Source organism: Globicephala melas, chromosome 5 (assembly GCF_963455315.2).
Source record: "Globicephala melas chromosome 5, mGloMel1.2, whole genome shotgun sequence".
NCBI lineage: Eukaryota > Metazoa > Chordata > Mammalia > Artiodactyla > Delphinidae > Globicephala > Globicephala melas.
In genome coordinates, this window is record NC_083318.1 from 13300824 (window position 1) to 13313647 (window position 12824).

Consider the following 12824-nt stretch of genomic DNA (forward strand, 5'->3'; position numbering starts at 1 on the left):
ACCAGGGGAACCCCGTAGTGCCTCCGATCCAGACGGCAGGCCAGAGGCCTAGCAGGAGAAAAGTGACTTCTCCCCATCTGATCTTGCTGGGCGAATTCCTGGAAGGAGGCTCCCTGTGGTGACTGAAGCCAGTCCCTTAAAAAGCAACACTGTACTGTGTGAGGCCAAGGGATCCGGGCATGCCAGGGCTGCAGACAGGAGCAGAGCTGAGTGGCCCCAGGCCAGCTGAGAAGCTTAATTAATTAAACTCATTCAGCAGAGCCCTGCACAGCACCACCACAGATCGCAGCGGCGTGGGCGGGGCTTCTTCCCCAATCATTGCAGCCTTTAAGAGGTGACTCACTGCCAGTCGTGATTTCTTCCATTATTAAAAAGTCGCTTTCACCCAGAAGTACAGAAAATCTAGCTCCCTTCACAGAAAATCAATTCCCCCACTGAAAACACTTAAAGCGCATGAACTAACATAAATCTGTAATTTTATCTATAATAATAACCTCAATTCCAAGGAATGTGTGAAATCAGCTTTAGTGGCAGAACACACACACACACACACACACCTGGTCACTATCAGTACACACACACACACCTGGTCACTATCAGTACACACACACACCTGGTCACTCAGTACGCACACACACACCTGGTCACTATCAGTACACACACACACCTGGTCACTCAGTACACACACACACACACACACCTGGTCACTATCAGTACACACACACACACACACACACACACACCTCGTCACCATCAGTACACACATACCTGGTCACTATCAGTACACACACACACACACCTGGTCACTATCAGTACACACACACACACACACCTGGTCACTATCAGTACACACACACCTGGTCACTATCAGTACACACACACACACACACCTCGTCACCATCAGTACACACATACCTGGTCACTATCAGTACACACACACACACACACACCTGGTCACTCAGTACACACACACACACCTGGTCACTATCAGTACACACACACACACACACACACACACACACACACACACACACCTGGTCACTATCAGTACAAGACAAAGTGCTCCTCTCTCCTAGCAGGCAGCCAAGTGGGAAGTAAAGTGGGAACAGATGACGGAGACACTACCAGTGTTTGGCTTAAACGACACTTCAACTCAGCGCCCCGACCTGAAAAGAGGAACTCGCCACGGCAGAACATTTATACGGGGCTTTGTAAAGACGCCAAATGGCCTTCCTCTGGGTTTTCCTATTCAGGTTGACTCAGCAAACAGATGTTACAGAAACGTAAGCCAGAGCCTTTCCAGCTGCAGACATTTCAGACAGGAATTCTTTAATAAAATCAGTCTATTCTGTGAAGATATGAAAAATCATCAAAAACTTCCTTGGCCTCTCCTCCTTCAAATTCATGTTCTGGGAAAAAGAGGTCAACGGCAACAAAAAAGTCATTTTATCGTCTCTCTTCAAAAGAGACACAGAGATCCCAATCGACCGCCTCCTGGAAACATCAGTGAAGGACCTACTCAGTAAAGGGCGTAATTTCTATCCTCAGAAGAACACCGGGTAACTTGGAAGAAAACGATGTCCATTTTCCTTGGTTTGCCCCAGCCTGTTCCCTGCAAGTGTTCGCATGGGCCGTCTGTACACACACACACACAGCTCTGTGTCTTCTTTTATTTTGTGGCTTTTAAAACATTTCTCCTTCACTCCCTCCTAACACAACGCTCAGGCCAGAGGCTTTTGTCATGTTTTAATTTTAAGCAGATTCCATTCACATACAAAAATCTGCACTATTTTCAAGGTCCACAGCCAAATCCCACCAGCTGTCTCATGCCTCACCCTCTGAATATTCTGTTACGTTCTGGATTCTTGAACACCAGTGGAAGTGATAAGGAAGAAAAAGCACAACAGCTTGGCGTGTAAAATGAAAACTTGTAAAAAGAAACACCAGTCAGTGGATACCTTACACAGAGGAATATTTATCAGCCAAAATACAAGCTGAGTTTGCCAAATGAGGTCATTTCTTTAAAAGCCCCGACCGGCAGTTTGACCGAGCTTGTGGAGTGAGTGAGTGAGAGTGAGAGAGAGAGAGAGAGTGTGTGTGTCTGTGTGTGTGTGTCTGTGTGTGTCTGTCTGTGTGTGTGTGTGTGTGTATGTGTGTGTGTGTGCGCCAAGCCGTTGCGTGTCCTGCATCAAGAGGGCAGCCACCCCAAACCGGCACCTCTGCCCACGGACTGTGACGTGGGGACCAAGGAGGGGCCGGCGTCCCTGAGCTGGCGGCCCCCACAGAGGCAAAGGGCCAACGGCAGCCGCAGACAGCATCTGGAGACCGCGGTGGGACAGCACCTCAGGCCTCCGAGGTCACGCCTGTCTAGACGCCAAAAACGTGAGGCCCGGAGAGGAACTTCTCAGGCAGCGCTTTAGACAACACCAAGAAACAGCACGCCATCAATAGTCTCTCCGTGATCCTGTTATCTGCCTCATGGCTGTCTACACCTGCCTGTACGTGGACACAGAAAACGCAGGCCGGCTTCTTATGTACGAGCTCCCCTCCCCCAGCCCCACCCTCCCCCACACTGTACCATAAAAAAAATCAGATATTCAGACTGGGCAGAACCCCTGGTGCAGCACCTCATGGGTGTCCCTCCACCCACCCGGTCGGTGCTCCAAGGAGTCCCCGTTCTGCCAAATGCAAAAGGGTTGGCGTGCCAAGCTGATTTCCAACAGTGCGCACCGCACCAAGACACCCCACGCGCACACCTCTGAAACCAGCGGCGTCGGGGGCAGCCACAGAGGCAGGGCTGCCGCTCGGCAGGCGGGAGGGTGACTAAGCCTCCAGTGCCGAGACTCCAGTTCTCCCCCAGAACTGTCGGCCTGTGGAAAGAGCTGCAATGCCAGGCTTTGGGCAGGGAGGGAGAGACCAGATACAAACTGGAGCTGCCCTGCAGCCCAGGCGGACTTCTGAGTTGCCCTGTGATGGTTACAGCTGGGGTTCCGGTCACATTGGACACTCTCCACCGACAGAAGGTGTGTATACTGGGCTGGAGACGTCCCTCAGCAACCTCAGAAGGGCTGTGAGAACCTCGTCCCGCTTCCTGGATTCTAGCCCCATCTCCAAGCCCTGTGACGGTCAGCTCACAGAGCCCTCCCCCGTCCCGCTCCCTGGAACACAAGGAAGGCTGATAATGCCATCCTGACTAGGCTGGTTACCTGTATGGAGGCCCCAAACTTCTCATTGCAGAGGCTGCACACCAGCGCCCACCGACTGCTGGGGATGTGAGACACCTTCGTGATGGGCTCCATCTTCTCGGGGCTGCCAATGCTCACCTGGAGGCCCAAGAAATAACAAGACAGGGTGGCAGAGGTCGTCAAGACAGGGGCCAGACACAGACAGCAGCAACTCAGAGATCCATTCCTCCCCCACGGCCCTCCTACCAGAGGGTGCCGAGGGGTACTCACCCTCCGAGCGCAGGTAAAATCCCACTTTAAAGCATCAGGACAGCACAGGGGCCAGCTAGGGGCCAACTCTACGCCCTCCTCGGGGGGGTCATCTGACACAAACGCCCTGTTTGTAAAAACACTCAGACACCCCAATGCTCACTGCTCACCTGAGTGACAGCAAAGACAAGGTAACCCATCTACTACACCTCTGGTCCACTAAGAAGCGGTCAGGACTGGAAATCCGTCTCAAACATATTGCAATCAGTTGTGAACGATGGAGCATAAGTAAACATTGACCACTTTTAATCTCTCTCTCTCTAAAGAAGGCCATTCTCTTCAGTCATAAACTATCACTACATACAAAGTGGAAAACTACCAAGATAAAGGTCCCCTCCCTCTCCTCTCAGCCTGGATCACTGAACTGCATCCCTGTTAATACCAAACCGTGAGACTCCCATGCTACCAAGACCCGAGTCGTGAAGCCTCAATCCAAATCACTCCCAGATCCTTTTCCTCGGGAGGAAAATGCACCAAAATCATATGCCAAAAAAATGCTGAAATCTGAATCACAAATGATAGTCTCAGAGCGAGCCAAGCAAATTAAATCAGTCAAGGTCTGGGACTTGAAATAAATTAGACCAGACCTGAAATTAAAAAGGTTGAGGCCAAGTAAGAATTTTAATAAAAAATCACAAAAATGTGACCTAGGGCAGTGGTTCTTTAACCGTGACGGTGCTGTATGCATGGCTCACCAGGCCCAGGAGTTTACGGCCCATCCCAGGGAAAGGACAGAGCCACACCCAGGCCGCAGCGCGGACGAAGGAACGCCGCGGGTCCGCTTCTGGGAGCGTGACAGCAGCGGAGGGTCAGCTGCAGTGGCATCAGAAGGCAAGTCTGAACACCTCCACCCAGAATCCAACTCACGGCTGCCTCCAGTTAACATTTCCACCAATTTACACACCACTGACCACACGACAGCATGCTCGAGATTCAATTTAAGGTGGAAAAATGGGTAGCAATTCAAAGGTGTCTTTTTACTCCTCGGCTACAAAGTGGCCCAGTGATGAAGGGCTCCCTGTGAGGACGAACAGCCACGGGCTCCCAAGGTGAACCACCAACACGGGCACCCACCTCGGGGATCCACAGCGCACAGCTGACGTGGACCCACTTGGTCCCACTGCGGGTAGGCTTCATCGCTCCACCTTTCTTGGGACACAACAAACACTTGGGCTGAACCCCCAGGGCACACGTCCGGCACAGCCAACTGCCCTCTGGGACTTTGAGAATTCCGTAACAGGCCTGTAAAGCCACAGCACATCCCCAAGGAAAAGAGAGAAAGAGAAAAAACAAAGAGTTATTTTTACCCTGTGTGTCTACGAATTTTAAAACGCCTAGAAAGGTTTTAACAGAAGCACCCCCAACATAGAGGCACTCCTTTCAGGAAGAGTGCCGGGCAGCCTCACAGCAGCAGTCGGGAGGTGGGTACAAGGTACAACGTACTTACCGACCAGAGGGTGGTCCTGAAAACTACTTGAGGACAGAAAGGTTTGTAAAAGAGCTGCTGTGTTGCTACAGATACCCATCTATATCAAGTTTCTAAATACTTGGGCAGTAAATCCTCAAAACTCTCTCCAGGGCTAGATGGCGGAAGGCATCCCTCTCTGATTTACTGATGGAGGTGGGCTATAAAGTGAGGGAAAAAACACAAAGCAGTTGAGAGCCTCCCAGAGCTACTACACGAGACACCAGTGAAAAGGAGAGGGAGGGCTTCCCTGGTGGCGCAGTGGTTGAGAGTCCGCCTGCCGATGCAGGGGACACGGGTTCGTGCCCTGGTCCGGGAAGATCCCACATGCCGCGGAGCGGCTGCGCCCGTGAGCCATGGCCGCTGAGCCTGCGCGTCCGGAGCCTGTGCTCCGCAAGGGGAGAGGCCACAACAGTGAGAGGCCTGCGTACCGCAAAAAAAAAAAAAAAAAAAAAAAAGAAAAGGAGAGGGAACTGAGGACCAGCCTCGCTCCCTGGGCTGAGCAAGCTCTACTGACCAGGCGCCGACACCCCGCCCGCCTCCCACACACAAGTGAGCACAACAGGCGCAGAAAAATGAGACATTCTAGACAAAGAGAATTTGGTCTCTTTGGCGGATAGTTAAAACAAAGCCTGCTTTGCATAAGATGGTAAATTACACAAGACAGCAAAAACTGCAGGAATCAAGGCAACTTAAAGTCACTGGGACGGTTCAAAGAAAGAAAAGGCAAACGTTAAAGCAGTGAAGAGACAACACCATGATGGTACCAGGAGCACATTCAGAGCCTTTTAAAAACACCAAACTGTTCAGGACTTTATCCTTAAATGAACTACAAGTCAGGAAGTGGAGAGACAGTAACATAGTTCCAATTCTCCAGACAGGAAAAACACAGCCACTATGCAATCTGAATATCCAGGACGCAAAAAGGAAACCACAGGATGATAGTTCAGGGAAGTTAAGTGACACTAAGATTGGAGCTTAGGAGCACTGTGTCGGTGCCATGAATGAGCCACTGTCAACACAGACTTACTGAAGGGAAAAAAAAAAAATTTTTTTTTAATAGAGCTAACTGACACGATTAAGGTTTCAAATATCAGAAAGGTCTGTATCAGGCACTCGAGACAAAGTCTCATTTGAAGAGGTAATTTTTTTTTTTTTTTTTTTACTGGAAAAGCAAGTCTAAGTAAAACAGAAGATTAAATAAAGGACGCCTGAAAGACAAGTCATGAAGAACATCTCAAAAGCAAAAGGAACCACAGGAAATGCTAATAGGCAACGTGGTGTGGCTGAAAGAACAGCAGACCAGGCTCGGGGCGGGGGTGTGGGGGTGGGTGTCGTCCAGAGCTCCCCGAGTTCCAGCTCCAGCTCTGCCACTAACCCGCAGTGGGACGCTGAACAGCCCACCCTGACTTCAGTTAACTCATTTATAAGCAGAGGGTTTGAGCAGTTTTCAAGCAGAACCCTTTTTTTCAAATAAGATTTGTCTCGTGGGGGGTGAGGGGGGAAGTAAAATAGCAGGAAAAGAACTGAAACATCATCCAAGTAAATGGCACCAACAACGTAAAAGCAACAATGGCAGCCACAACGCTCATGGTCTTGAAACAACAAAATCTCTCTAAGAATTCTCCATTATCCCGAGGAAAGCGCCTAGATAACTTGAAAACCCAGAGCTGCAGATGGGCTATAACATGACTTCATAAGCAAGAGACTTGTGGTCTCCCCATCAGGATGAGACGGGACAAGGCCACCGCTGGTAAAGTCCTCAGGCAGAAGGGAAACCCAGGAAGCAGACACATTCTAAAGAAAACAACAGTCAGGAACTTCACAAAGCAAACTGGATTCTTCTTGCCAAGAGGTCACCCAAGCCACTGTCCCTTTAAGTTGGTTTTAAATCTCAGCATCAACAGGTGAATTCAAAGAAAGTACCTCTGGAGAGCCTATTACCTAAAGAGTGTATGTGAACACATGTCCCCACAGAAATACAAATGACTTCATTACTGCATGAAAAAAATAAACGAAAGAGGTAAGCGTCCAGACTAAGATTCTCCCAAGCTTTTAAAATCACCCAGTGCCCAACCTTACTGAAGCAACCGCCAAATCCTCTCGACATCGCAGAGGACAGGAAATAACTTTCAAGAAAAGGGGACCCTTTCCGCTTGTTCAAGGGCTCCGTTTATCTACTAACATGTTAGCAAATGTTATGTGTTGACTAGTGTCCGAAAAGTATATGTTAAAGCAAGTCCTAACACCGCAGGTACCTCAGAATGTGACCTATTTCGTTTGGAAACAGGGCCACAGGAGATGTAGTCAGTTAAGATGAGGTCACACTGGAGTAGGGTGGGCCCTTCATCCAGCGTGACTGGCGGCCTTACAAGAAGACGGCGACGTGTGAAGACACAGATGCGTGGGGAGGACACAAAGTGACGGCAAAGCCAGAGACCAGCGTCGTGCGGCTGCAAGCCAAGGGACGCCCACGACCGCCAGCAAACCGCCAGGAGAGGCGAGGAAGGTTCTCCGTCCTGGTTTCAGAGGGAGCGTGGCCCTGCTGACACCCTGATATCAGACGTCCAGTTTCCAGATAGCAAGACAACAAACTTCTGTTCTTTTAAGCCATCCAGCTCGTGCAAGGGCAACTAACACAGCAAACCAACCGCCTTTTCAAGAGTCCCCCCGCCCCCTGCCCTCCAGTGTTCTCAATAGCTATAAAGCCAGGTGTTGGAGCAGGGCAGAGGGGCTCATACAGTGTCAGTAAACCTGACTTCTGTGGATGGGAATAAAGGCACTAATGCGAAGAAAGAATGAGGTCCACAGAGGATCCTATTCTCCTGGTTGTAAAAGTAACAAGAAATACTTCAAACGCTAAGCACCCGTCAGCAACAAAAAAGATGGGCCCACGTCTTTGACTCATGGACCCTGTCTGGAGGAACCACCCCAGGGGGCCTCCTTCCGGGCCCCGCTGCCCACATACCTGGTGCACACAGATGTTGCACTTGTCACAGAACACCATCTCATTGCCGTCCTCACCGTCGGGCGACTGGCAGACGTCACAGACCACGTCTTCGTCATATTCAATCCCCAGGCCTTCTTCAGTCTCTATAGCATGATTCATATTATCGTAGCATCGCTGTTCAAATTCCTCCAGGACCCTTTCCATGGTGTATTCATCTAACTCAGGCATTCCTGGAGGGAAAATGCCACAAAACCATTTTAATAAACCCGTATTAATAAATATACTACTATTCATACTAATAAAAATGCACAATGAATAAATAATATTATAAACAAATCTATCCTGAGTGCCCCCCAAATATTTTCTATTGGATGTCCCTCAGACCCTTCCAAGGAAGGGTCTTGAAATTCAGAGGCAGAAAGAGACTTGCACCCAACAGTTTGTTCCTTACGGTCAGGCACTGAAGATGGAGTGCTTGCTGTAAAAAGATCATTCCCAAAATGGTTCCAGGCTATTAAATGCATATATCGTTAGACTGTCGTTTCATTACAATATTATATATACCAACTAGCGTGTAAGTGACTTCAAAACCATGACCACCTATTATGGTTTGGGCATTTTTTTCCAAAAACACATTCCATTCTTGCTACTTAAAATGGTGCCGAGAACAGATTTCACTGTGAACGCTCAAATGTTTTTTACCTGGTTTATCCCTCCTCACCCTCTGGATTTACTAAGCTGAGATGCATAGTTAGTCAGACACATGAAAGACGGAAACACAAGGGACGTCTCAAGCAAAGGAGACAAACAGCTCCTGGTGAATCAAAGAAAATGCATTCTTATGCAAGAACGGCCAAAAACAAACTTCAGGCGGTTATCATGGTGTGGTTACGGCTAGTGGTGGGGATGAGACTTTTATTTTCTTCCATCTGCGGACGTATCCCAAACTTCCCACAATGAAAATACTCATGCAGGAAAGAAAAAAACAGCTTGTAAAAAATATTCAAACACATGTAACTGGCAAGAAACAACAGAAGTGTCATTAGGGCCAACAACAACTTATATGCATTATCATAGATTTAATTAAGACTTCCAAGTTTTAGAAAACTTGGAGCACACAGCGCTGACACTGTGATAAGCCCTATAAACACACAGTCAAAAAAGCCACCTACAATCTCAAACCTTACTTCATGACGAGGTCGTTTCTGCGCGGCCAGGAGGTTTCATCTCAATTCCTCCTACCAGTTCCGAAAACACCACTGGCTTTGAAAATACAGCCCTATGCCCTATAATTCATTTTTACCAAAAAAGACCAATAAAAGCTAAGACGAACGCCTTTACGCATGCGTTCGATACATGTTATACAACTGCATCGCTTATCCTGCCCAAGTGTTCAGCACCGCCTTGCAGTCTGACGAGTAAGCCCAGCACTCACCACCTAGACCACCCACCGAAGCCCCCGGTCCCTGGCCGTCTGTCCCTCTGCCTTAACACAGGACACCCAGTCAGTCCAGTGCGTTACAGCTGTCTTTACAAAGTAGAATTTTATAGTCTATGAAGCTAAAACATAGTACTCAGTTCCAAGAGAGCACTGAAAACTCCCGAACAGACTCCCACCTCCTAGCCTGCTAACATCCTGGCCACTAACACCTAAAACCAAGGACCAGAAGGAAGGAGATCTACTTTATCAAAATATCGGAGTAACAGCTTTCCCAGCTCAGTCCACACCATCATTCCCATTCAAAGGCTGGGGAGCAGCACGCAGGGCAGCACCTGTCACACGCCAGGCCCTGTGCTAGGCTCAGGCTTCCACACAAAACAAAGTCTTAGCCCTTCAGGGCTTTGAAATCCACCATGAAACACTCCGTAGATATTCACCATGTGCTAGACTGCACACAGACAGCCTGTGCCACCACTTCCCGACCTTGACCTACATACAGCACAATGTAGGTAATGAATCCTCATGTCTCTCACAGGAAGCCCAGACTGGGTCTCCCTGACTTGCCATCACCACACTTCAGGCAACCCTTAGCAACCTGAAGTGGTGTGTGAGCCGAGATCCAAGTGTCCTCCTGGTCGTGACACAAGGAGATGCAAGCAAACGAGGTCCTCTGAGCCGTACATACACGAGAATGGTTGACTTGTAGAAAAGATCGCAATGGGCAGGGCACCCAGCTAAGGTAGGGCTTCACCAAAGGAAAGCCAGGACAGATCGACGGGTGAGAGGAGAAAGCACTCAGGTTTGGAAAAGGACCCAAGGGGAATCACTGAGGTGAGAACACGAGGGATGTGTTTGGAAAACGGTGAGCTTGGCTGGAGTGGCGTCTCCTATGAGAAACTGCAGGCCACGGCTGAAGAAGGCGGCATCCGAAGAGCACCGCCGGAGGGGGAAGAAACAGAACACCAGAGCAGGAAACTGTGGACCAGACCCTCGTGCAATCTCGGGGAAGCGCTACATTTCTCTGGGCCTCAGTTCTCTTGAGGTAACCGGCAGGGTTGCGGGGTGCAGGGCAGGAACTGGGAGCCCCCGCTTTCCTGCCCGTGGAAGACACCCCTCCTCGATCCCACCTCTCTGTCCACGAGACGCACACAGACTGAGTCCCTCTCAGCACACCTGCCGCAGCAGCACACGCGCATCTCCAACAAAGAGCCCGTGATCCCGAGACCGGGCTGAGGCCGAGACGGAGCTGGCGTCGCCAGCAGTGAGGAGCCTCGCCCCTGAACCGCGGGCCTCACGCACTCGCCGCTCATCGTCCGCGGCCAAGCACCAGAGCCCCCGCCTCTCACCCATCTCCTTGAACTCCTCGTTGGTCAGTTCCAGCCACGCAGCGTCCATGTCGTTGAGATCGTAACGACACACGCTGTCGGCCAGCGTCCGGATGTCAACGTAGCCCAGCTCTGGAGGCTCGGAGCCCGACGAGACGATGTATTTCTTGGGCCTGATGAACATGAGGGACTTCTCTTCAGACACGACCCTGGTTAACAAGAAAACAAGGCAGCCAGGTCACCCTTCCTGCCACAAGAAAGGAAGTCTGCCAGGAGGCCCCCAAGCGAGCTTCCACCTCCAATCCCCAAACCTTAGGTCACTGCCGGGTTCAGAGAGTTAAAACCCTAACGCCACCGCTGATAAAGCAAAGCAGGAGTCGTTAAAACCCCTAAAATAGAAAGAGATGCAAGTGAAAAGGGCTGCAGAAGTCTTCAAAATCAGCCTCTCCCACGTGGCCTCCCAGGACGCTGCCGTGCCCAGCCACCAGCTGTGACAGCAGTGTCAAGGGTTAAAGATTACATCACTTTCCACTAACCAGGCCTGCCCGCCCCTGCTGGAGGCCACCAAGCCCTGGGTTCTCAGGGACACGGAGGCAGCCAGAGCAGCCGCATGGCAGGGCACACACAGCAGAAGGCCGGGAAGCCAAAGGGAGAAACCCGTCACCTCTGGTTCTAGAACTCAGGCCTTGTCCATCGCTAAGCAGTCTGAGAGCCAGAGTCCCAGCCACGGGCGGGACGCTCCCGGCACAGCTGGGGACCCAGGGAGGAGCACAAGTGCCCTCCGCTCCTGCACTTGCACCCTCGCCCCCGCCCCGGGAACGCCTGGAGAACTGCCGGCCCCCGCAAAAGAAAGCGCAGGAAGAGGGCGAACCACTGCCGACGGGGAGTGAGGCGCCTGGGGAGCACCCCACGGCCACCGGCCCTCCACCTGCACGTCGCAGCGTGCAGGCAGCTCGCGTTAACACCCAGCTGTCCAAAGAGGCCGTCGAGGTGTTTCCGTCACCCTGTGATTACCAGGGTGGCTTTACCTACAGGACACGGAGACAGGCACGGTTAAGGGAGCTATTCGTCCCACTCAGCTAAGGGCAGGGTTTTAGCTGACACTTCCATGAGCCGTGTTAGCGTTTACTCGTCTTGTGCTAGGCTCGTAACCCCTGGACTGGGATCGTCAGTGCTGCACAGCTAGTCGGTGCTGTGCCCCAGAGGCAACCCTGAGGCAACCAAACCGTGTTTCTCCCACAGAGCCCAGTGAAACCCTCCGTCCACTCCACAGGCTGCAGTCTGACCTGTGGAGGCATCGGAGCGTCGTTTCAGCCTGCATCTTTATGGGGACATTTGTCACAGAGATCCCAGACACAATAACCAGACTCGACCACCGCCGGCGCCTGAGGGACAGGACGTGGGTGAGGGCCAAGGGGTAAGTTCAGTCCACACTTGGCAACGGTGAAAGAGGTCATTTCACAAAGCAGGCAGGTGACTGACCACGCAGCGGCGGCGAAGCCGGCTGCCAGCTGAGCACAGAGGGCACTCAGCTCCCTCGCCCCGCGAGGAGCCTCAAGGCCAGTGGAGCCGGCCGGAGAGGAAACAAGAAAACCAAACCGGCCCAGCTTCACGCTGAAGCCGGTCAGCGAAGAGCCGACCCTCAAGACCCTTAAGGAGAAAAGTGGTTAGAAGTAAATCCAGAGAAAGCCCACCCGAGGAGTACGCCTCAACACACTCCTCCGCTAAGCTCCCCGCCCACGGGACCCGAACCTGGCAGGACTGCTCACACCTGTCCTCCCCCAGAGGTGGAGGGACCACGGCAGGACCCAACCGATGACAGGCACCTCTCTCCAGCACAGCGGCCCTCCAGAGGGAGAGGGGAAGCAGCTGTGCAAACATCCAAATGTCCCTCCCCCGCAGCCAGCCACTTCCCAGGGAGCCTTGGAATTTACCTTCCTCTCTAAGAGAGAGGCACCTTCCCAATTGGCTGCAATGTTAAGTTCGGAGGCCCATGGCCCTTAAAAGCACTACCTTCGGACCTGAGGTGTGTTTCTACTGCATTTCTCTTTCCCCAGAAGCCTCACTGCTGACCCAAACACCACTGCTCCTCCTCTCAGGCACCCGGCTGTCAGGGCAGAAAGGCAACTGTCAGGGGAGAGGCGGCGCC

The 12824-nt window shown here is 51.5% G+C and overlaps 1 protein-coding gene across 8 annotated transcripts in view; it reads right to left on the reverse strand.

Moving 5' to 3' along the window:
* JADE1 (jade family PHD finger 1) overlaps nt 1-12824 on the reverse strand; it is a 57466-nt gene that overhangs the window by 13860 nt on the left and 30782 nt on the right. For all 8 annotated transcript variants that reach the window (XM_030863858.2, XM_030863861.2, XM_030863860.2 and 5 more), the window contains exons 5-8: nt 10697-10884; nt 7928-8139; nt 4569-4736; nt 3207-3323 (exon numbers count right to left, since the gene is read on the reverse strand). In XM_030863858.2, the coding sequence (XP_030719718.1) occupies nt 3207-3323; nt 4569-4736; nt 7928-8139; nt 10697-10884 (685 nt within the window). The remainder of the gene's footprint in view (nt 1-3206; nt 3324-4568; nt 4737-7927; nt 8140-10696; nt 10885-12824) is intronic.